Source organism: Ranitomeya imitator, chromosome 2 (genome assembly GCF_032444005.1).
Source record: "Ranitomeya imitator isolate aRanImi1 chromosome 2, aRanImi1.pri, whole genome shotgun sequence".
In the NCBI taxonomy this organism is placed as follows: domain Eukaryota; kingdom Metazoa; phylum Chordata; class Amphibia; order Anura; family Dendrobatidae; genus Ranitomeya; species Ranitomeya imitator.
In genome coordinates, this window is record NC_091283.1 from 268,906,393 (window position 1) to 268,932,996 (window position 26,604).

Genomic DNA, 26,604 nt, shown 5'->3' on the forward strand with positions numbered 1-26,604 from the left:
AGGAGCTTAATGGCAGATCTAATACATTCCATTTTAAACGTATAATTTTTAATAAACGTATTGAGTTTTTTAAGATTTATAATTGTTCGAAATGAACCATCGGGTTTAGGGATTAAAAATAACGGAGAGTAGAACCCTCCACCCTTCTGTCCCTTTGGTACCCTAACTAAGACATTTTTAACTATGAGACTTTGGATTTCCAGTTCAAGGGCCCTTTGTTGTATTGGTGAGGAAAGGGCTGTTAGAACAAAAGAATCATGGGGAATTTGGAGGAATTCTATTTTCATTCCTTCTTTAATAATTTTTAGAACCCAGGAATTTGACGTAATTTTTTGCCATTGGGGAAAGAAAAATTTTAACCTACCCCCTACTGGGGTGACTAGTGCTTTAATATTTATTGTCTCTACGGAAGGGGGGGCCTTTAAACATAGTGCCACTCTGTTTTCCCTCTCTTGTGGCCCATGCGACGGTCTTTCATTTTGTGTTCTTTTCCTGAACGGTCTCCTCCTAAAGGTCTTCCTATAGAAAGAAATTGAGGGGTCAGGGAAGGCTTTTTTCCTCTCTTTTGCTTTTCTGAGGATCTCATCCAACGCTTTTCCAAATAGAAACTCACCCTCACACGGAATAGCACAGATCTTAGCTTTCGATTGTGTATCCCCCTTCCAGGTCTTCATCCACAAGGCTCGTCTGGCATTATTTACTAGACCTGCCGACCTTGCTGCGAGGCGTAGAGAGTCAGCTGACGCATCGGCCATGAATGCTGCTGCTCCTCTAATTAAAGGTGTTGCATCCCGCAATTTTTGTCTGGAGATCCCCTGTTCGATCTGTTGATCTAACTGATCAATCCAAACAAGCATGGATCTAGCTGTGCACGTGCTGGCAATTGTTGGTTTAAATATGCCCGTGGAAGCTTCCCATGATCTTTTCAGTGACGATTCCGCTTTCCGATCTAGAGGATCAGAGAGTAGGCCTGCATCCTCGACTGGTAAAGCTGATTGTTTTGAAGTGGAGGCCACTGCTGCGTCCACTTTAGGAATTTTAGTCCATGAAATTAATTCCTCGTCACTAAAGGGGTACTTCCTTTTGGAGGCTGATGGGAGAAAACCTCTCTGGTCCTGTTTTTCCCACTCCCTCTTTATCAGTGCCTTAACGGCAGGAATTACTGGAAAGGCTCTTCTCTTCCTCTCTGCCAACCCTGCAAACATGATGTCTTGTGCAGTTTGGTCATCTTTTGTATCCTCACAACCTATTGTATTCCTGATGTACTTTACTAGGTTGTCAACCCCATCAAGGGGAAAACAAGCCCGACCTTCAATGTCAGATTGTGCTGAGGAAGAGGATGACGTATGCGAGGAGTCTGAGTGGATGACGCCTTCCTCATCAGACTCAGAGCTGGATACTGCCTTCTCTTTACTGGACTTCTTAGGGGGTGCACTGGCTTGTGTAATGGCCTGTAACTCTTCCCTAATTATGGCCCTTATATCTGTAACCGACATAGATGGACTCTGCATTGTTTCGGAAATACATTGGTTGCAGAGCTTTTTGGGGTGGGAATCTGGGAGGTTCATCACATAATGCACACTGTTTGTGCTTAGACTTTTGTTTCTTTTTGGCCTGGGTGAAAAAGATGTTGTGGAAAAGTGTGTCAGCTTTATAAGTAGAGGGGTTTTACACTCACCCAGTGAAGCTGTACGGTACCAGATCAGATGGCCGAAGCGTCTTCTTGGATCTTGAATCCGTGGCATCGCTCCTGCGGCTGGCATCTGAGGACCTCCTGCTGGTTGGCTCACCTGCTGGGTCCACCGTCTTGCCTGGGGACGACAAGTTGCATCGCCTGTGCGCTTGCAACCATCCCCCTTTTTATAGGCAAAGATCCGGTTCCTTTTTTTTTTTTTTCCTTTCTCTCTCACACAGTGGTGTACTGGGTATGCGCGAAACCGCGCTTTCCCTCACCGCTCTGTGAGTGACCTGGAAGTGCTCCAAACACCTCCGGGTCAGTATGGGGAATCTTACACTGCTCCCCGCATGCGCGGCCGCCATTACCCCGGCCTGCGTCAAGGAGCGGTGTACCGGCTGCCGCTGCTGCTGTGCCACAGATCGTGGACCCTTTACTTGCCGGTCCGCACCTCCGCAGCGTTGCTCCATGGAATCAGGCGGCCCCCTTTGGACCCAGCCATCCCACATGCCGGACAGACGAGGGGGGAGCCGTCTAACGGAGTCTCCCCCGACGCTGGTTCTGGACCGCATCCCCTGCCGTTCCCGCAGAGACCGCACAGGCGGATGCTTGTGGCCCAGGTATGGTGTGCTGTGGTTTCGGAGAATCCAGAGATCCTGTCCCCTGGGAACAGGAAACCTAAACTGAGGAGAGGGGGACCGCCCCCTTTTATCGCTCTGTAGGTTTCCTGTTCCTTGGGGCGGATCCCTATCTCTCCAGTGGGTGCTGTCATGGCGAAGGGTAAAATGTTGATTATAGCCCCATAAGATGCTCCATAGAAATATTTGCCCCATATAATGCTGCACAAATGCTGATTATGGCCCCATAAGATGCTCCAGAGATATTTGCCCCCATATAATGCTGCACAAATGCTGATTATAGCCCCATAAGATGCTCCATAGAGATATTTGCCCCATATAATGCTGCACAAATGCTGATTATAGCCCCATAAGATGCTCCATACAGATATTTGCCCCATATGCTGTTGCGGCGATTAAAAAAAAGTAAAAATGACATACTCACCTCTCGTCGCTCAGGCCACCGGCACTTGCAATATTCACCTGTACTCGTTCCACTGCCGGGCGCCGCTATGTCTTCCGTGTCCTCTGCACTGACATCCAGGCAGAAGGCGCGCACTAACCACGCCATCGCGCCCTCTGACTCGAGCGTCACAGCAGAGGACGCGGAAGACAGAGCGGCGCCCAGCGGTGGAACGAGGACAGGTGAATATTGCACAATGCTGCTCACGCACCCCATTATACTCACCTGCTCCCGCCGCGGTCCCTGGCAGCTTCACTGATGGTCTTCTCCGGGCGCTGACAGCTTCTTCCAGCGTTGAGCGGTCACTGGTACCCGCTCATTACAGTAATGAATATGCGGCTCTACCCCTATGGGAGTGTCGTCGCGTCAGCGCCCGGAGACCATCAGGGAAGCTGCCAGGGACCGTGCCAGGAGCAGGTGAGTATGTCCATCCCCTGCTGACCCCCCTGGGACAATGATTCGAGTATAAGCCGAGAAGGGCACTTTCAGTGTAAAAAAATGGGCTAAAAATCTCGGCTTATACTCAAGTATATACGGTATAGACTGTTCATGTCTTTGTCAGTGGGCAAACTTACAAAATCAGAAAGGGATCAAATACACTGCTTAAAAAAATAAAGGGAACACTTAAACAACAGAATAGAACTCCAAGTAAATCACACTTCTGTGAAATCAAACTGTACACTTAGGAAGCAACACTGATTGACAATTTCACAAGCTGTTGTGCACATGGAATAGACAACAGATGGAAATTATTGGCAATTATCAAGACACATTCAATAAAGGAGTGGTTCTGCATGTGGGGACCACTGACCACATCTCAGTACCAATGCTTTCTGGCTGATGTTTTGGTCACTTTTGAATGTTGGTTATGCTATCACACTCGTGGTAGCATGAGACGGACTCTACAACCCACACAAGTGGCTCAGGTAGTGCAGCTCATCCATGATGGCACATCAATGCGAGCAGTGGCAAGGTTTGCTGTGTCTGTCAGCGTAGTGTCCAGAGGCTGGAGGCGCTACCAGAAAACAGGCCAGTACTCCAGGAGACGTGGAGGGGGCCATAGGAAGACAACAACCCAGCAGCAGGACCACTACCTCAGCCTTTGTGCAAGGAGGAACAGGAGGAGCACTGCCAGAGCCCTGCTGGCTACAAATGTGCATGTGTCTGCAAAAACGGTTAGAAACCGACTCAATGAGGATGGTCTGAGTGCCCAACGTTCACACAGATGGGGGTTGTGCTCACAGACCAACAACGTGCAGGACGCTTGGCATTTGCCACAGAGCACCAGGATTGGCAAAATCGCCACTGGCGCCCTGTGCTCTTCACAGATGAAAGCAGGTTCACACTGAGCACGTGACAGACGTGACAGAGTCTGGAGACACCGTGGAGATCTGCTGCCTGCAACATCCTTCAGCATGACCGGTTTGGCAGTGGGTCAGTAATGGTGTGGTGGGGTGGCATTTCTTTGGAGGGCCGCACAGCCCTCCATGTGCTCGCCAGATGTAGCCTGCCTACCATTAGGTACCGAGATGAGACCCTCAGACCCCTTGTGAGACCATATTCTGGTGCGGTTGGCCCTGGTTCCTCCTAATGCAGGACAATACCAGACCTCGTGGCTGGAGTGTATCAGCAGTTCCTGCAAGATGAAGGCATTGAAGCTATGGACTGGCCCGCCCGTTCCCCAGACCTGAATCCGATTGAACACATCTGGGACATCATGTCTCGCACCATCCACCAATGTCACATTGCACCACAGACTGTCCAGGAGTTGGTGGATGCTTTAGTCCAGGTCTGGGAGGAGATCCCTCAGGAGACCATCCGCTGCCTCATCAGGAGCATGCCCAGGCGTTGTAGGGAGTTCATACAGGCACATGGAGGCCACACACACTACTAAGCATCATTTCCTAGTCATGAGGCATTTCCACTGAAGTTGGATCAGCCTGTAACTTCATTTTCCACTTTGATTTTGAGCATCATTCCAACTCCAGACCTCCGTGGGATATTAGTTGTGATTTATATTGATCATTTTTATGTTTTATTGTTCTCAACACATTCCACTATGTAATGAATAAAGATTTACAACTGAAATATTTCAGTGATAACTAGGATGTGGTATTTTAGTGTTCCCTTTATTTTTTTGAGCAATTTACTTATTACCCGCACGTATTTTAAATGCCATATCTAAGGAATGAACAGAAATCACTCACTCTAATCACCATAAGGCCGGCAGAACCCCTCCAACTAAATAACGACCGATAGATGATGCTATACATGCCATAATCTCTACCGAAAGGTAAAATCGCGATAGCAAACATGATGACGATATGTTCCACTTGGGACCTCCAGGGGTGAAGATATCCTGTAAGTTGGAAATCTTATAAAGGGATGAACACATTCCAAAAACAGCCCCAACCCGGCTGATATCCATGACACTGTTCCATTAAATCAAGAAATTGCCAGTTCAGCAGTTGCATTGAGTATTTATAAAGAAATCAGTTATGAATTGAATGCATTTTACAAAACAGAGGAGTATGAAGTACTGAATGGAAGAATAACAGATTGTAGTTGATTGCTATTTAAGTAGTTGTCTAGCTATTACTACTGCGGGAAATACTCAGCTGCTGGGGATAAGCCAGTCACATTCACAGTGAATATGATCCCGTCAGGTCGGGGGTTAAACAAACCAGCAACTTGGCGAGTGCAGCACTATACACATATAGCTCAGGTATACAGCCCCGCTCATCCCAGGCGTTGGGTTCTGTATCATACGATTGATAATATTGACACATTAAATGGTGCAGACGCCAGAGTATTAGCAGCTGATGCTGTTAACGGTCTGAGGACCAAGATGTCCGATGAATCATAAGCAGCAAATAAAGGAGACGTCTCCTTCACCCTGACTTTGACATAAGAAATCCCTGGGCCTTTTATAGAAGGAAGATTCATTGTCGACTCCAGAGAATGCGGCAGATGTCCCACGAGAAAGAGGATCCGCAACCTAAAGACACAGCGGAGAATGGACTTCAAAGGGCAAAGGATTACAACCAGATGACAACGCACTCACAAGACCAGACCAGCACCAGACCGGCACACCCACACGTCCGGCTATCAATAGGAGGCAGCCGGAGTAGGGCTGAAAATGTAGAAAGGTCATAAAAGAAGACCACAGTACAACGATACTGCCCCTATGTACAAGAATATAACGACTATAACACTGCCCCTATGTACAAGAATATAACTACTATAATACTGCCCCTATGTACAAGAATATAACTACTATAATACTGCCCCTATGTACAAGAATATAATTACTATAATACTGCTCCTATGTACAAGAATATAACTACTATAACACTGCCCCTATGTACAAGAATATAACTACTATAACACTGCCCCTATGTACAAGAATATAACTACTATAATACTGCTCCTATGTACAAGAATATAACTACTATAATACTGCCCCTATGTACAAGAATATAACTACTATAATACTGCTCCTATGTACAATAACTACTATAATAGTGCCCCTATGTACAAGAATATAACTACTATAATACTGCTCCCTATGTACAAGAATATAACTACTATAATACTGCCCATATGTATAAGAATATAACTACTATAATACTGCCCCTATGTCCAAAGAATATAACTACTATAATACTGCTCCTATGTACAAGAATATAACTACTATAATACTGCCCCTATGTACAAGAATATAACTAGTAAAATACTGCTCCTATGTACAAGAATATAACTACTATAATACTGCCCCTATGTACAGGAATATAACTACTATAATACTGCCCCCTATGTACAAGAATATAACTACTATAATACTGCCCCCTATGTACAAGAATACAGTATTACTGCTATAATACTGCTATGTACAAGAATATAAATACTATAATACTGCCCCCTATGTACAAGAATATAACTACTATAATACTGCTCCTATGTACAAGAATATAACTACTATAATACTGCCCCTATGTACAAGAATATAACTACTATACCACAAGAATATAACTACTATAATACTGATCCTATGTACAAGAATATAACTACAATACTGCCCCCTATGTACAAGAATATAACTAATATAATACTGCTCCTATGTACAAGAATATAACTACTATAATACTGCCCCTATGTACAAGAATATAACTACTATAATACTTCCCCTATGTACAAGAATATATCTACTATAATACTGCCCCTATGTACAAGAATATAACTACTATAATACTGCCCCTATATACAAGAATATAACTACTATAGTACTGCCCCTATATACAAGAATATAACTACTATAATACTGCCCCTATGTACAAGAATATAACAACTATAATACTGCTCCTATGTACAAAAATATAACTACTATAATACTGCCCCTATGTACAAGAATATAACAATTATAATACTGCCCCCTATGTACAAGAATAAAACTAATATAATACTGCTCCTATGTACAAGAATATAACTACTATAATACTGCTCCTATGTACAAGAATATAACTACTATAATACTGCTCCTATGTACAGGAATATAACTACTATAATACTGCCCCCTATGTACAGGAATATAACTACTATAATACTGCCCCATGTACAAGAATATAACTACTATAATACTGCTCCTATGTACAAGAATATAACTACTATAATACTGCCCCTATGTACAAGAATATAACTACTATAATACTGCCCCCTATGTACAAGAATATAGCTACTATACAATATATAAAAATAAAACCCAGGACAAGTCTGTAGAAAAATCATTCTGATAATTTCGGTTTAATCATATTTATAATTTACAATCATTGCTCATAGCAGCGTATAGATGTATAAAATATATAAAATGGAGTGTGTAAACTGGCAGCCGCCACCTTGGAAGGGGAAGATCTAGTCCACAATAAACATGGAGGACGCGGTGGAGTTATCGTGCGTTCTGGAATCGCGTCATATGTAGAGCTATGGAGCCGGTGATTTCTGAACTTGTCTTGTTCTGTCCATAATAATCTACAAAGCCGCCATCTGGTCCCACGAGGTACATGACAATGGTATGGTCCACCTGCGGGGGAGGAGAGGATACGGTTACATGGTGGGTGGGAACATTTGATCTCATTGATAACAACGCCAAGGCCAAAAGTCAGAGCCCCCACATGCAGTCCTGTCACCTCGAGAGGTTTTGATGGGAGGCAAAATAAACATGATACTGTTGGTAAATTAAAGCGTTTTTGGAGGCAGCCAGCAGTGGGCAACATTTGCTTTATGCATTGTTGGGGGCAAGGGCCTATTTAAAGGAACAGTGCACAATTCCGTGCAGTGCTCACTCTCGAAACGGTAGCTCAGATACCACATTCACTTTAGTAGGCACTGAGCTACAAAACCACTATGTCACAGTGTATTAATTAGCTGACAATGGGGTGGCAGGTGTCGGACCCCCACAGTTCTTATAGGACATTCCCCTTTAAATTCCAGAGGTGATATCTGGTGCTAAGCACGCCCCAGAAATGGCTGCCCTACTCACAATGTAGTCGTTATCATCGTCCTTTGGTCCTGGGCTGAAGTACACCCGATACGCCTTGGCCACCTGTTCGATCTGCCCCACCGTGCCGGTCAGACCCACCAATTTTGGAGAGAATTCTGCACAAAGAACAAGTTATTGGGGGGTGATATTCGCCACGACTTCTCCAGGAGTAATAACCCCCATCTTACCTTTAATATAACTGGCGACTGCGTCTTTATCGTCCCGTTCCGGATCAATGGTGATGAACACAGGGGTGAGGTTCGGAACTTCTTTAAGGGCTTCTGAAAGTGTAAGATGGGGGAAGGTCACTACTGACAAAATACTCACCTACTTTCCCGCTGTGCTCTCGCCCTGGGAAAGGTGAAAAAACAACAATATGGCCGCCTCCACAAATCTATCAGGTTGTATAGGAGTCTTGGAAAGATGGGGGACAAGGAGAGAATCGAAGCAATTTACCGATCTCGTCCACGACCTGCACCATCTTCTCGATCTCTTCGGGGCAGATGTCCGGGCAGTGTGTGAACCCGAAGTACAGCAGGATCCACTGGCCCAGGAAGTGCTGGTCCGTCTTTGGGAGGCCGTTGTGATCGATTAAAGAGAAGGGTCCGCCAAGTAATGGCTTCCCCAGCGACCGGTTCTTTTCTTGCTCAAGCTCTGAGTGAAGAAAAAAAATTTAAATATCCAACCACATGTTAAGAGAAGAAAAAAGTTTTGTCTTATAGGGCCGCTTCATGTCTGCCGACAGGCGTGATTGGCTGGCATAACCCCTCTGCCGACTTTTTTCCTTAGCTGTATGTTCCCCAGTACAACAACTACAAACTCACTTTCCTCTTTCTCCTTCTTAACGTATTTCATGCCGGCCATCAGTGCTCCTCCTACCGCCACAGTGATCGCCAAGGACTTCCAGGACACCGGCTACTGGGACAGAAGACTGGAAGGGTCAGATTGCCACTTAATATGGAAAGGGCTGAAGGCGGGGCCAAAGTACACCGCCATAGAAGAGACGCGGGAAATGAGCATGCGCCCAAGACTCCCAATGGTGAAGGGGCAACAGAAAGAGATGTCCACCATCTTGTAGCCTTACCCCTGCTTTTGATTCTCTCTTTTTGTATCCTGGGGGGGGTGGGGGAAGGGTACTCAGCAACCGACCGGAACAGGTGCAGCTCCGCCATGTGTTACCCGGAATATAAATCTGTAGAAATCAACAGCAAAAAACTGTTTTGAATGGTGGCAGAATAAAGCAGGGGTGGGGTGTAGAATATACGATGGAGGTCTTTGATGATGGGGTGTAGAATAAGTAGGGGTGTAGGGGTTGTGGTGGAGGATATATTAACCCTTCCCGACATGCGCCGTACTAGTACTGTTCTGCGGGACCTGTGTTCCCGCAAACAGCATTACTAGTACGGCGCTCTGATCGCACGGCCTCACACGGAGAACTGCGGCGATAAGGTGCGGGAAATAGCTGTATGTGACAGCTGACACCCCGCAGCAACACCCACGATTGGTGCTAGCGGGCATTTAAACCCTCTTATGCCAGTCAGTAGAAGCCCACTCCCTGTGCACTTCCATCAGGACAACGCGATGCGATTGCTTGTCCTGATGGTCTCCATGGAGACCCCCGGCCCCAAGATGGCCGTGCAAGGAAGTTGGCTTGTGAGTGCCTGCTGGGAGCAGGTGCTGACATGCCTCCTTCCCTCCCAGTCAGATCCTGATCTGATGCTCTGCAGTGCAGAATATCAGAGCAGCGACCTGATGCTATACAGTGATGTCCCCATTCAGGGACAATGTAAAAAAGTTAAAAAAAATTTAAAAAAATTAAAGTGTAAAAAATATTTTTTTTAAATTCCTAAATAAAGAAAAACAAATATTTTTCCAATAAATACATTTATGTAAATATAAAACAATAAAAGTACACATCTGGTATTTCAGTGAACACCGTAGAAAAATAAATAAAAGACTAGTCAAAAAACAATGCTTTATCATACCGCCAAACAAAAAGAGCAATAAATGCAGTTATAGCTCTCAGAATAAAGCAATGCAGAAACAATTATTTTTTCAATAAAATAGTTTTTATTGTGTAAAAGCGCCAAAACATAAAAAAAGATATAAATGAGGTATCACTGTAATCGTACTGACACGAAGAATAAAGCTGCCTTACCAATTTTACCAAACGCGGAATGGTATAACAAAAAAACAAAAAGCAATTCCTGAATTGCTGGATTTTGTTCATTCTGTCTCCCAAAAATCAGAATAGAAAGCGATCAAAAATGTCATGCACCCGAATATGGTACCAATAAAAATTTAAGCTCGTCCCGCAAAAAAACAAAACCTCACAACTCTGTGGGACAAAATATGGAAAAATTATAGCTCTCAAATTGTGGCAATACAAAAACTAATTTTCCCAATAAAAAGCATATTTTAGTGTGTGACAGCAGCCAAACATGAAAACCCAATGCAAATCTGGTATCGCTGTAATCACACCGACCCGAAGAATAAAGTCGCCTAATCACTTATACTGCACAAGGAACAGTGTAAAAAATAAATAAAACCAATACTTAACACGCTGTTGATTTTTTCATTCGGCCTCCCAAAGATCGCAGTAAGGCTTGGAGCACATTTATCCTGCACTCTGTGCTGAGCACTTACACTGGGGTTTCCTTGTAAATCTCTGAAATACGTGATTCAGACAGAACTCCCGATGGAAGATTCCCTATAATGAGGCAGATGGAGGCACTGTGGACAACATAAGGACCTGTGATCCGGCGGTGTCCTTTTTAGGATTGCATAAAAGTGCCGTCAGCCACAGTTTTGTGCGCTTCAGAAAAGGACACCGCTGAACAGAGGCCAGATGGAGTCCAGAGTAAATCTGCTGCCTCATAGTGAATGGATCCCTCGGGGGTTTCATCTGTCACGTCACTCAAGAGATTTAGGTAGACACCCCAAAAAAGTGCTCAGCGTAGAGCGCAGGATAAATGTGATCCCAAACGTTATGTAAAATGTTCCCAATAAAAGCTTCAACTCAAACCACAAATAAAGCAAGTCCCCACTCAGATCTGTTATCTGTTAACGAAAATAGAGGGGGCTTCCACATAACTGGTAGCACAAAGGCTCTGGAAAAGCTAAATGGCTCCTCACCCCCCAGAAGAAATTCAGCAAATTCTCCGCTCCCAAATCCAAATTTCCTCCTCCCTTTTGAGTCCCAGTGTGTCTAAACCACATTTAGAGTCCACATGTTTGGCATTTCTGTAATGATGAGAGCCCGCCTAATTTCCGGGTGCGTGTCTCCAGAGCTGGCAATAATGTACTGGTCACTACAGAGTACTGGTCACTACAGAGTACTGGTCACTACAGAGTACTGGTCACTACAGAGTACTGGTCACTACAGAGTACTGGTCACTACAGAGTACTGGTCACTACAGAGTACTGGTCACTACAGAGTACTGGTCACTACAGAGTACTGGTCACTACAGCGTACTGGTCACTACAGCGTACTGGTCACTACAGCGTACTGGTCACTACAGCGTACTGGTCACTACAGCGTACTGGTCACTACAGCGTACTGGTCACTACAGCGTACTGGTCACTACAGCGTACTGGTCACTACAGCGTACTGGTCACTACAAAGGCAGTTTGCAATTTTCACTCAGCAACATCCACTGCTGCTTGTTTCTGGAAAACACCCATGGAGTCAAAATCATCACTACATCTGTAGATAAATTCCCAAAGGGTTGTAATTTCCAAAATGGGGTCACTTGAGGGGGAATTCTGCTTTTCTATGGAATCCGCAAACTAGTCTAGGAAAATCTGCGCTCCAGGAGGCAAATAGGGCTCTTCCCCTCCCGAGTCTCTCCGTATCGCTAAGCAGTACTGTACTGCCACATATGGGGTATTTCTACATTCAGCAGAAATTGTGGGACAAAATCTAGTGCCATTTTTACCCATTTCCCAGTGTGAAAATGTAAAATTTGGGGCCAACACAATCTTGGTGGTAAAAATGTAAATTATTTTTTCTTCACTGCCCAATGGTATATAAGTCTGTGAGGGGTGCAGGATATATTGGAGTGTAGTAGTATATTCGGGGAGGCGGTGCAGGATATATTGGGGAAGATGTGCAGTATATATTGGGAGAGGGGTGCGGTATATATTGGGGGTGGGTGTGTTCTGGGTGCAGTATATATTGGTGAAGGGGTGTAGGATATATTTGGGAGGGGTGTATTCTGGAGTGTAGTATATATTGGGGAGGGGTGTATTCTGGAGTGCAGTATATATTGGGGGAGGGGTGTATTCTGGAGTGCAGTATATATTGGGGAGGGGTGTATTCTGGAGTGCAGTATATATTGGGGGAGGGGTGCTCTGTATATATATTGGGGGAGAGGTGCTCTGTATATATATTGGGGGAGGGGTGCTCTGTTTTGCAGATGATACAAAACTATGTAAAGCAGTTAATACAAGAGAAGATAGTATTCTGCTACAGATGGATCTGGATAAGTTGGAAACTTGGGCTGAAAGGTGGCAGATGAGGTTTAACAATGATAAATGTAAGGTTATACACATGGGAAGAGGGAATCAATATCACCATTACACACTGAACGGGAAACCACTGGGTAAATCTGACAGGGAGAAGGACTTGGGGATCCTAGTTAATGATAAACTTACCTGGAGCAGCCAGTGCCAGGCAGCAGCTGCCAAGGCAAACAGGATCATGGGGTGCATTAAAAGAGGTCTGGATACACATGATGAGAGCATTATACTGCCTCTGTACAAATCCCTAGTTAGACCGCACATGGAGTACTGTGTCCAGTTTTGGGCACCGGTGCTCAGGAAGGATATAATGGAACTAGAGAGAGTACAAAGGAGGGCAACAAAATTAATAAAGGGGATGGGAGAACTACAATACCCAGATAGATTAGCGAAATTAGGATTATTTAGTCTAGAAAAAAGACGACTGAGGGGCGATCTAATAACCATGTATAAGTATATAAGGGGACAATACAAATATCTCGCTGAGGATCTGTTTATACCAAGGAAGGTGACGGGCACAAGGGGGCATTCTTTGCGTCTGGAGGAGAGAAGGTTTTTCCACCAACATAGAAGAGGATTCTTTACTGTTAGGGCAGTGAGAATCTGGAATTGCTTGCCTGAGGAGGTGGTGATGGCGAACTCAGTCGAGGGGTTCAAGAGAGGCCTGGATGTCTTCCTGGAGCAGAACAATATTGTATCATACAATTATTAGGTTCTGTAGAAGGACGTAGATCTGGGTATTTATTATGATGGAATATAGGCTGAACTGGATGGACAAATGTCTTTTTTCGGCCTTACTAACTATGTTACTATGTATATATATTGGGGGAGAGGTGCTCTGTATATATATTGGGGGAGGGGTGCTCTGTATATATATTGGGGGAGGGGTGCTCTGTATATATATATTGGCGGAGGGGTGCTCTGTATATATATTGGCGGAGGGGTGCTCTGTATATATATTGGCGGAGGGGTGCTCTGTATATATATTGGGGGAGGGGTGCTCTGTATATATATTGGGGAAGGGGTGCTGTGTGCATATATATATTGGGGAAGGGGTGTATTCTGGAGTGCGGTATATATTGGGGGAGGGGTGCAGTATATATTGGGGAGGGGTGTGGTATATATATATTGGGGGAAGGCTGCACTATTTATTGGGGAAGGGGTGTATTCAGGGGTGCTGTATATATATATATATATATATATATATATATATATATATGTATTGGGGGAGGGGTGTTGTGTATATATATTGGGGGAGGGGTGCACTATATATTGGGGGAGGGGTGTATTCAGGGGTGCTCTGTATACATATATTGGGGGAGGGGTGCTGTGTACATCTATATATCTACTATATAATTGTCTAAGGGGTACTTCCGTCTGTCCTTCTGTCTGTAACGGTTATTCGTTCGCTGATTGGTCTCGGCAGCTGCCTGTCATAGCTGCCGCGACCAATCAGTGACGCGCACAGTCCGGAAGAAAATGGCCGCTCCTTACTCCCCGCACTCACTGCCCGGCGCCTGCATACACCCCTCCAGTCTGCCCTCACACAGAGTTAATGGCAGCAGTAACGGACCGCGTTATGCCGCGGTGTAATGAAGTCCATTACCGCTGCTATTAACCCTGTGTGACCAAGTTTTTTACTATTGACGTGGCCTATGCAGCGCCAATAGTAAAAACATTGAATGTTAAAAATAATAAAAAAAAATAAAAAATGATTATAAACTCACCTACGCCGCCTTTCCCGCTCCTGGCGATGCAACCGGCACGTTCCGGTCGCACGGATGGTCTGGCAGAAGGACCTGCCATGACGTCACGGTCATGTGACTGCGACGTCATCACAAGTCCTGCGCGGAAAGGACCTGCCGTGACGTCACGGTCATGTGACCACTACACGGTCATGTGACCGCGATGTCATGGCAGGTCCTGCACGACAAGGACCTGCCGTGACGTCACGGTCATGTGACCGCGACACGGTCACGTGACACGGTCACATGACCGCGACACGGTCACATGACCGCGACACGGTCACATGACCGCGACGTCAGCACACCCTGGGACCGGAAGATGCCGCCTGCACTACACACAGGCGACAGTGCTACAACGCGCCTGCGGAAGGTGAGTATATGTTTATTTTTTATTTTTTTAACCTGTGTCATACGTGGCTGGGCAATATACTACATAGCTGGGCAATATACTACATGGGCTGTGCAATATGCTACATGGCTCTGTGCTGTATACTACGTCACTGGGCAATATACTACGTAACTGGGCAATATAGTACGTGGCACTGCTGTATACTATGTCACTGGGCAATATACAATGTAACTGAGCAATATACTACATAGCTGGGCAATATACTACATGGGCTGTGCAATATACTACGTGGCTCTGCTGTATACTATGTCACTGGGCAATATACAATGTAACTGGGCAATATACTACATGGGCTGTGCAATATGCTACATGGCTCTGTGCTGTATACTACGTCACTGGGCAATATACTACGTAACTGGGCAATATACTACGTGGCACTGCTGTATACTATGTCACTGGGCAATATACAATGTAACTGGGCAATATACTACATAGCTGGGCAATATACTACATAGCTGGGCAATATACTACATGGGCTGTGCAATATGCTACGTGGCTCTGTGCTGTATACTACGTCACTGGGCAATATACTATGTCACTGGGCAATATACTATGTCACTGGGCAATATACTATGTCACTGGGCAATATACAATGTCACTGGGCAATATACAATGTAACTGGGCAATATACAATGTAACTGGGCAATATACAATGTAACTGGGCAATATACTACATGGGCTGTGCAATATGCTACATGGCTCTGTGCTGTATACTACGTCACTGGGCAATATACTACGTAACTGGGCAATATACTACGTGGCACTGCTGTATACTATGTCACTGGGCAATATACAATGTAACTGGGCAATATACTACATAGCTGGGCAATATACTACATAGCTGGGCAATATACTACATGGGCTGTGCAATATGCTACGTGGCTCTGTGCTGTATACTACGTCACTGGGCAATATACTATGTCACTGGGCAATATACTATGTCACTGGGCAATATACTATGTCACTGGGCAATATACTATGTCACTGGGCAATATACTATGTCACTGGGCAATATACAATGTAACTGGGCAATATACAATGTAACTGGGCAATATACAATGTAACTGGGCAATATACAATGTAACTGGGCAATCTACTACGTGGCTGGACAATATACTACGTGGACATACATATTCTAGAATACCCGATGCGTTAGAATCGGGCAACCATCTAGTGTATGTATATATATATATATATATATATATATATAATCATCTAAGGGGCACTTCCGTCTGTTTGTCTGCCTGTCACGGAAATCCCGCGTCGCTGATTCAATCAGCGACGGGCACAGTCCGGCCGTGAATTCGCCCCTTCCTACTCTCTGTCAGTGCCCCCTCCATACTCCCCTCCAGTCAGCGCTCACACAAGGTTAATGGCTACGTTACACCGCGGTGTAACGCAGTCCGTTAACGCTGCTATTAACTCTGTGTGACCAACTTTTCACTATTGATGCTGCCTATGCAGCATCAATAGTAAAAAGATCTAATGTTAAAAAAAATTAAAAAATCATTATATACTCTCCTTCCGGCACCTTTCTCGCTCCTCGTGACGCTCCGGGCCATGCATTGCGGTCTCGCGGGATGATGACGCAGCGGTCTCGCGAGACCGCTACGTCTTCATCTTGCGAGACCGCAATGCATTCTTGGGACCGGAGCGTCACGAGGAGCATCGGTAAATGCCTGAGCTGGATCCGGGGGCCGACGGAAGGTGAGTATATAACTATTTTTTATTTTAAACCTTTTTTTTTTTAAACAGGGATATGGTCCCCACATTGCTACATACTACGTGGGCTGTGTTATATACTGCGTGGAAATGTTATATACTACGTCTCTGTGCTATATACTATGTGGGTTGTGCTATATACTACATCGCTGTGCTATATACTACGTGGGCTGTGTTATATACTGCGTTTCTGTGCTATATACTACGTAGCTGTGCAATATACATGGCTGGGCAATACGCTACCTGGGCTGTGCTATACGCTACCTGGGCTGTGCTATACGCTACCTGGGCTGTGCTATACGCTACCTGGGCTGTGCTATACGCTACCTGGGCTGTGCTATACGCTACCTGGGCTGTATTTTTCTGCTGTATCTGTGCATCATGAATTGTGGTATGCGTTAAAGAGAGGGGCCCACTGAGATTCTTTCACCCGGGGCCCTCAAAAACCTCTGAGCCGGCCCTGGCTTCACTGATTGGTCACGCCTGGCCACGAACAATCAGCGACAGGCGCAGTGCGGCTGCGAATTGGCGCGGAATTTGAACCACACTTCGCTAATTGGTCGCTCCCGGCTGGACGAATCCTGTGTATAAATTGCATTATTCTGAAAATTTCATAAATAAACTACATACATATTCTAGAATACCCGATGCGTTAGAATCGGGCCACCATCTAGTATATATATATTGGGGAAGGTGTGTATTCTGGAGTACGGCATATATCGGGGAGGGGTGCAGTATATATTGGGGAGGGGGTGCTGTATATATATATATATATATATATATATATATATATATATATATATATATACACATACACACACGTGTATATATATATATATATATGTATTGGGGAGGGGTGCACTATTTATTGGGGGAGGGGTGTATTCAGGGGTGCTGTATATATATATTGGGGGAGGGGTGCACTATATATTGGGGGAGGGGTGTATTCAGGGGTACCGCGACCAATTAGCGACGGGCACAGTCCGGAAGAAAATGGCTGCTCCTTACTCCCCGCAGTCAGCGCCTGTCGCCCGCATACTCCTCTCCGGTCACCGCTAACACAGGGTTAATGCTGGCGGTAACGGACCTCGTTATGCCGCGGGTAACGCACTCCGTTACTGCCGCTATTAACCCTGTGTGTCCCCAACTTTTTACTATTGACGCTGCCTATGCGGCATCAATAGTAAAAAATGTAATGTTAAAAATAATTTAAAAAAAAACAAACAAAAACCTGCTGTACTCACCCTCCGTTGCAGCTCGCGCCGGCCGCCATCTTTTGTCGCAGGTTTCGGTGGCAGAAGGACCTGCCATGACGTTATGGTCATGTGACCGCGACGTCATCACAGGTCCTGCGCTAATACCAACCCTGGGACCGGAACCTGCCGTGGACTACAAGGGGCCCTCGGAAAGGTGAGTATATGTTTATTTTTTCTGTAGACAACCAATTAGAATAATAAAAGGATATATTTGCTTGAACAACCAAAAAGAAACGAAATATCCTAAAAAAAAAACTTTATTAATAATATCTAAAATTCTCATAGACAATTAAATATACTTAAATGTATGCTACCAACATCAACCACCTGGGTTTGGGTAGGCTAGCAAAAAATTCAGGAAGTAGTAACAATTGTATTCCTGACACAGTCCCTGTTAGGTGGCCCTATAGTGGCTTTCACCTACCTACCAGCGGAGGTTGGCACCCTAAATTTCGATGTGGCGCCCCCGCTCCACGTCGACTGTCCCTTCTAGCCCTACTAGGCCCTACCAACTACCCACGCCCAGGTCCCCACAGACATACACACAAATTGACCAAAAGGTCACACTAACCAAAAACGTGAAAAAAGTGTAAAAAAAAGTGAAAAAAGTGTAACAAAACATACTAAAAACAACCCAGCAAAAGATAGTGCTGCGTAATAGTCCACTAATTGCGTGTACCCCAAAGCTATATCAGCAAAAAATGGTATAGATATTGCTCGATGAATAAATGTTCTTAAAATATGAGTGATTATACACGAGCAATGATCAAAGATCAAAATAATGGGGTACAGTAGAGCACAGATATATTGTGCTCATAATATCTGATATCCGATGCTGAGCTCACATGGTACTCAGGGTGCAAACTTAAATGAGAGACAATATATGTGATACTTGATATAGCAGATATCTTTTCATTTGTGTTTTATGATTTTTTTCTTGTTTTGTTGAATATTTTGCTCATTTTTTTATCTTTGACATCTTATGCTGAATCCGTATGGCATCCAGGGTGTAAACTTATATATCACCCAAACATATGAACACCTACTGAGTGATCTAATGTATCTTCCGGATTTGAGACACCTTAACTAGGTATCTGCTTTGTGTATGGGTCCTATGTATAGGTCTGCCTTTATGACATGTAGGTCATGATGTACTAACAAAGACAGTGATACATTGGTACATATACTAGAGGTGTCTATTCCCTATGACCTCTGAGTATTTATGAGCACAATATATCTGTGCTCTACTGTACCCCATTATTTTGATCTTTGATCATTGCTCGTGTATCATCACTCATATTTTAAGAACATTTATTCATCAAGCAATATCTATACCATTTTTTGCTGATATAGCTTTGGGGTACACGCAATTAGTGGACTTTTACGCAGCACTATCTTTTGCTGCGTTGTTTTTAGTATGTTTTGTTACACTTTTTTCACACTTTTTTCACACTTTTTTCACGTTTTTGGGCTAGGGTCACATTGCGTTAGTGCAATCCGTTTAGCGCTAGCGGATTGCGCTAACGCAATGTTTTCTATGGGGCTGCGGTCGGGGTCGCGGTAACGTCCCCGCTCTCGCAGATCCCCGATCTGCGAGAGCGGGGAACGGACCGCGGGCGCGCCTCGGACGCTGCAAGCAGCGTCCGCGGCACGCCAGGAATCACCGGCGCGTCGCTAGCGCGTGCCGAACATGGCACGCGCTAGTGAAGCGCGTTCCCATTGCCTTCAATGGGCGTGTTAACGGACGCGTTGCACGGCGTTAATTTCGCCGTGCAACGCTGTCCGTTAAACGCGGTCCCATAACGCAATGGGAACCCAGCCTTAGTGTGACCTTTTGGTCAATTTGTGTGTATGTCTGTGGGGACCTGGGCGTGGGTAGTTGGTAGGGCCTAGTAGGGCTAGAAGGGACAGTCGACGTGGAGCGGGGGCGCCACATCGAAATTTAGGGTGCCAACCTCCGCTGTTAGGTAGGTGAAAGCCACTATAGGGCCACCTAAGGGTATGTTCACACGTTCAGGATTTCCATCCTTTTTTTTTCAGGACAGTTTTTTTTAAAAAACTGCAGCTCTTGGCAGAAAACGCAGGTCCTTTTTTTGTCCTTTTTTGATGCGTTTTTGATGTGTTTTTTGATGCGTTTTTTTATCCTTTTTTTACTGTGTGTTTCCTAGGAAGCTTTTTAGGGCTAAAATGGCTGAAAATACCCTAACCCTACCCCTAACCCTACCCCTATTCTAACCTTAGTGAAAAAAAAAAAAAAAAAAATTCTTAATTTTTTTATTGTCCCTACCAATGGGGGTGACAAAGTGGGGGGGGTGTCATTTACTATTTTTTTATTTTGATCACTGAGATAGGTTATATCTCAGTGATCAAAATGCACTTTGGAGCGAATCTGCCGGCCGGCAGATTCGGCGGGCGCACTGCGCATGCGCCCGCCATTTTGCAAGATGGCGGCGCCCAGGGAGAAGACGGCCGGACGGACACCGGGACGCCGGGTAAGTATAAGGGGGGGAGATTAGGGCACGGGGGGGGGGGCATCGGAGCACTGGGGGGGGGCATCGGAGCACGGGGGGGGGGCATCGGAGCACGGGGGGGCGGGATCGGAGCACGGGGGGGCAGCCACACTCCGCCCACGCACTTCCGCCCGCTCCCCCGCACCTCCTGCTGCAGCGGTTCTGCACATCAAATCGCAGTAAAACCCGCAGATATATTTTTGATCTGCGGGTTTTACTGCGATTTTGACCTCACAATGGAGGTCTATGGGTGCAGAACCGCTGCGGTTCAGGAAGAAGAATTGACATGCTCCTTCTTTTTTCCGGGAGCTATTCAGCGCGGCTTTTTTTTTACAATTTCCGGACCATGTGCACAGTGTGTCCTGTTTTCCATAGGGTACAGTGTACTGTACCCTGCATGGAAAACAGCTGCGGAACCGCAGCGGCAAAACCGCCGCGGTTCCGCGGTAAAAAACGCACTGTGTGAACATGGCCTTACAGGGACTGTGTCAGGAATACAATTGTTACTACTTCCTGAATTTTTCCTAGCCTACCCAAACCCAGGTGGTTGATGTTGGTAGCATACAGTTAAGTATATTAAATTGTCTATGAGAATTTTAGATATTATTAATAAAGTATTTTTTTTTAGGATATTTCGTTTCTTTTTGGTTTTTTTATTTTTTCACCTGTGACTAACCTGGCTGGGCAATATACTACGTAGCTGGGCAATATACTACGTGGCACTGTGCTGTATACTACTTCGCTGTGCACTATACTACGTGGCTGGGCAATATACTTCGTGGCTCTGTGCTGTATACTACGTGGCTGGGCAATATACTACGTGGCTGGGCGCTATACTACGTGGCTGGGCAATATACTACGTGGCCGGGCAATATACTACTTCGCTGTGCAATATACTTCGTGGCTGAGCAATATACTACGTGGCTCTGTGCTGTATACTACTTCGCTGTGCAATATACTACGTGGCCGGGCAATATACTACGTAACTGGACAATATACTACGTGGCTGGGCAATATACTACTTCGCTGTGCAATATACTACGTGGCCGGGCAATATACTACGTGACTGGGCAATATACTACTTCGCTGTGCAATATACTACGTGGCCGGGCAATATACTATGTGGCTGGGCAATATACGTGACTGGCCAATATACTACGTGGCTGGGCAATATACTACGTGGCTGGGCAATATACTACGTGGACATACATATTCTAGAATACCCGATGCGTTAGAATCGGGCCACCATCTAGTGTGTATGTGTATGTATATATATATATATATATATATATATATATATATATAAATATATATATTGGGGAGGGGTGTATTCAGGGGTGCGGTGTAAATATTGGTGGAGAGGTGTTTTGTATATATCTATTGGGAGAGAAGTGCTGTATATAAATATATATATATATATATATATATATATTGGGGAGGGGTGTATTCAGGGGTGCTGTATATATATATATATATATATATATATATATATATTGGGGTAAGGGTGTATTCTGGGTGCAGTATATATTGGGGGAGGGGTGCTATATATATATATATATATATATATATATTGGGAAGGGGTGTATTCTGCGGTGCTGTGTATATATATATATATATATATATATATATATATATATATATACACACACACACACACATATATATTGGGGGAGGGGTGCTGTATCTATATTGGCGGAGGGGTGTTGTGTATATATATTGGGGGAGGGGTGTTGTGTATATATATTGGGGGAGGGGTGTATTCAGGGGTGCTGTATATATATTGGCGGAGTGGTGTTGTGTATATATATTGGGGGAGGGGTGTATTCTGGGTGCAGTATATATTGGGGAGAGGGGTGTATTCTGGTGCAGTATATATTGGGGGAGGGGTGTATTCTGGTGCAGTATATATAGGGGGAGGGGTGTATTCTGGTGCAGTATATATTGGGGGAGGGGTGTATTCTGGGTGCAGTATATATTGGGGGAGGGGTGTATTCTGGTGCAGTATATATTGGGGGAGGGGTGTATTCTGGTGCAGTATATATTGGGGGAGGGGTGTATTCTGGTGCAGTATATATTGGGGAGGGGTGTATTCTGGGTGCAGTATATATTGGGGAAGGGGTGTATTCTGGTGCAGTATATATAGGGGGAGGGGTGTATTCTGGTGCAGTATATATTGGGGGAGGGGTGTATTCTGGGTGCAGTATATATTGGGGGAGGGGTGTATTCTGGGTGCAGTATGTATTGGGGGAGGGGTGTATTCTGGTGCAGTATATATTGGGGAGGGGTGTATTCTGGGTGCAGTATATATTGGGGGAGGGGTGTATTCTGGTGCAGTATATATTGGGGAGGGGTGTATTCTGGGTGCAGTATATATTGTGGGGAGGGGTGTATTCTGGTGCAGTATATATTGGGGGAGGGGTGTATTCTGGTGCAGTATATATTGGGGGGAGGGGTGTATTCTGGGTGCAGTATATATTGGGGGAGGGGTGTATTCTGGTGCAGTATATATTGGGGGGAGGGGTGTATTCTGGTGCAGTATATATTGGGGAGGGGTGTATTCTGGGTGCAGTATATATTGTGGGGAGGGGTGTATTCTGGTGCAGTATATATTGGGGGAGGGGTGTATTCTGGTGCAGTATATATTGGGGGGAGGGGTGTATTCTGGGTGCAGTATATATTGGGGGAGGGGTGTATTCTGGTGCAGTATATATTGGGGGGAGGGGTGTATTCTGGTGCAGTATATATTGGGGGAGGGTCAGGACTCACCCTGCAGCAGATCGGGAGACCCCGCGTTATTCCTCTCGGGCTCAGCCGCCCACACAACACTGCACACTGAGCCGCCATGACATCACTGACCTCCAGCCTCAGTGACCCAGAGCTTCCGGTGTGTGCTCCTCTCCGCTCCGCCCCGCCCGGAAACAGCTCCGGTCATTATAGTTCCGGGCTCATAACAACAAAGTGAAAAATGATATTCTGCGAACTCCAGTGATGAGAGACGAGAGTCACCCGCACATCTGCGCTCATCTCCATAGAGCAGGAGAGCCGGGACATGCGGTGATGTCTCCCATCCATCCGGCTATTATATAATGCAGCTGAAAGGATGAGGAGTCATGGAGTCTGACATATAATCTGCCCCTCAAGGATCTGGTGACCGTGGAAATAAAGGCCCCACGTACTATAGGGGACTGCGGCACAGAACTCATAGATCAGGTATCTGGGGTATGTGAGGTAAATACCCCTCATAGATCAGGTATTGGGGGATGTGAGGTAAATACCCCTCATAGATCAGGTATTGGGGGATGTGTGAGGTAAATACCCCTCATAGATCAGGTATTGGGGGATGTGAGGTAAATACCCCTCATAGATCAGGTATTGGGGGATGTGTGAGGTAAATACCCCTCATAGATCAGGTATTGGGGGATGTGGGAGGTAAATACCCCTCATAGATCAGGTATTGGGGGATGTGTGAGGTAAATACCCCTCATAGATCAGGTATTGGGGGATATGTGAGGTAAATACCTCTCATAGATCAGGTATTGGGGGATACCCCTCATAGATCAGGTATTGGGGGGATGTGTGAGCTAAATACCCCTCATAGATCAGGTATTGGGGGATGTGTGAGGTAAATAACCCTCATAGATCAGGTATCTGGGATGTGTGAGGTAAATAACCCTCATAGATCAGGTATCTGGGGTATGTGAGGTAAATACCCCTCATAGATCAGGTATCTGGGGTATGTGAGGTAAATACCCCTCATAGATCAGGTATTGGGGGATGTGTGAGGTAAATACCCCTCATAGATCAGGTATTGGGGGATATGTGAGGTCGTAAATACCCCTCATAGACCAGGCATTGGGGGATATGTGAGGTAAATACCCCTCATAGATCAGGTATCGGGGGATATGTGAGGTAAGTACCCCTCATAGATCAGGTATCTGGGGTATGTGAGGTAAATACCCCTCATAGATCAGGTATTGGGGGATATGTGAGGTAAATACCCCTCATTAATCAGGTATTGGGGGATATGTGAGGTAAATACCCCTCATTGATCAGGTATTGGGGGATGTGTGAGGTAAATACCCCTCATAGATCAGGTATCTGGGGTATGTGAGGTAAATACCCCTCATAGATCAGGTATTGGGGATATGTGAGGTAAATACCCCTCATAGATCAGGTATCTGGGGTATGTGAGGTAAATACCCCTCATAGAACAAGTATTGGGGGATATGTGAGGTAAATACCCCTCATAGATCAGGTATCTGGGGTATGTGAGGTAAATACTCCTCATAGATCAGGTATTGGGGGATATGTGAGGTAAATACCCCTCATAGATCAGGTATTGGGGGATATGTGAGGTAAATACCCCTCATAGATCAGGTATTGGGGGATATGTGAGGTAAATACCCCTCATAGATCAGGTATTGGGGGATATGTGAGGTAAATACCCCTCATAGATCAGGTATTGGGGGATATGTGAGGTAAATACCCCTCATAGATCAGGTATCTGGGGTATGTGAGGTAAATACCCCTCATAGATCAGGTATTGGGGGATATGTGAGGTCGTAAATACACCTCATAGATCAGGCATTGGGGATATGTGAGGTAAATACCCCTCATAGATCAGGTATTGGGGGATATGTGAGGTAAATACCCCTCATAGATCAGGTATTGGGGGATATGTGAGGTAAATACCCCTCATAGATCAGGTATTGGGGGATATGTGAGGTAAATACCCCTCATAGATCAGGTATCTGGGGTATGTGAGGTAAATACCCCTCATAGATCAGGTATTGGGGGATATGTGAGGTAAATACCCCTCATAGATCAGGTATCTGGGCTATGTGAGGTAAATACCCCTCATAGATCAGGTATCTGGGGTATGTGAGGTAAATACCCCTCATAGATCAGGTATTGGGGGATATGTGAGGTAAATACCTCTCATAGATCAGGTATTGGGGGATATGTGAGGTCAATACCCCTCATAGATCAGATATTGGGGGATATGTGAGGTAAATACCCCTCATAGATCAGGTATCTGGGGTATGTGAGGTAAATACCCCTCATAGATCAGGTATTGGGGGATGTGTGAGGTAAATACCCCTCATAGATCAGGTATTGGGCGATATGTGAGGTAAATACCCCTCATAGATCAGGCATTGGGGGATATGTGAGGTAAATACACCTCATAGATCAGGTATTGGGGGATATGTGAGGTAAATACCCCTCATAGATCAGGTATCTGGGGTATGTGAGGTAAATACCCCTCATAGATCAGGTATTGGGGGATATGTGAGGTAAATACCCCTCATAGATCAGGTATTGGGGGATGTGTGAGGTAAATACCCCTCATAGATCAGGTATCTGGGGATGTGAGGTAAATACCCCTCAGATCAGGTATTGGGGGATATGTGAGGTAAATACCCCTCATAGATCAGGTATCTGGGGTATGTGAGGTAAATACCCCTCATAGATCAGGTATTGGGGGATATGTGAGGTAAATACCCCTCATAGATCAGGTATTGGGGGATATGTGAGGTAAATACCCCTTTTATTGATCAGGTATCTGGGGTATGTGAGGTAAATACCCCTCATAGATCAGGTATTGGGGGATATGTGAGGTAAATACCCCTCATAGATCAGGTATCTGGGGTATGTGAGGTAAATACCCCTCATAGATCAGGTATTGGGGGATATGTGAGGTAAATACCCCTCATAGATCAGGTATTGGGGGATATGTGAGGTAAATACCCCTCATAGATCAGGTATTGGGGGATATGTGAGGTAAATACCCCTCATAGATCAGGTATCTGGGGTATGTGAGGTAAATACCCCTCATAGATCAGGTATTGGGGGATATGTGAGGTCGTAAATACACCTCATAGATCAGGCATTGGGGATATGTGAGGTAAATACCCCTCATAGATCAGGTATTGGGGGATATGTGAGGTAAATACCCCTCATAGATCAGGTATCTGGGGTATGTGAGGTAAATACCCCTCATAGATCAGGTATTGGGGGATATGTGAGGTAAATACCCCTCAGATCAGGTATCTGGGGTATGTGAGGTAAATACCCCTCATAGATCAGGTATTGGGGGATATGTGAGGTAAATACCCCTCATAGATCAGGTATTGGGGGATATGTGAGGTA

At 45.1% G+C, this 26,604-nt stretch overlaps 1 protein-coding gene and 1 long non-coding RNA gene across 2 annotated transcripts in view; one reads left to right on the top strand and one right to left on the bottom strand.

Annotated features, from left to right (window-relative positions):
• Positions 1-7,528: 7,528 nt before the first annotated feature.
• On the bottom strand, positions 7,529-23,370 carry SCO1 (synthesis of cytochrome C oxidase 1). The gene is made up of 7 exons (XM_069749141.1): positions 23,221-23,370; positions 9,376-9,483; positions 9,116-9,206; positions 8,748-8,945; positions 8,480-8,572; positions 8,292-8,407; positions 7,529-7,832 (listed from the first exon to the last, which is right to left on the bottom strand). Exons 1-7 carry the CDS (start codon positions 23,296-23,298, stop codon positions 7,698-7,700), a joined length of 819 nt encoding a protein of 272 aa, XP_069605242.1. The 5' UTR covers positions 23,299-23,370; the 3' UTR covers positions 7,529-7,697.
• A 12-nt stretch (positions 23,371-23,382) lies between these two features.
• The window catches only part of LOC138663073 (uncharacterized), a 39,986-nt gene continuing 36,764 nt past the window's right edge, over positions 23,383-26,604 (top strand). The window contains exon 1 of the long non-coding RNA XR_011318113.1: positions 23,383-23,664. This is a non-coding gene — a long non-coding RNA (uncharacterized lncRNA). The remainder of the gene's footprint in view (positions 23,665-26,604) is intronic.

Bases quoted from the DNA above. Each gene is read 5' to 3' on its own strand.
- SCO1 (XM_069749141.1), bottom strand. From the start codon at position 23,298: ATGGCGGCTCAGTGTGCAGTGTTGTGTGGGCGGCTGAGCCCGAGAGGA. The intron at 9,484-23,220 runs GTGAGTCCTGAC...TGATTTCTACAG, and splicing joins GTCTCCCGATCTGCTGCAGG to ATTTATATTCCGGGTAACAC. The intron at 9,207-9,375 runs GTAAGGCTACAA...CTGTCCCAGTAG, and splicing joins AGAGAGAATCAAAAGCAGGG to CCGGTGTCCTGGAAGTCCTT.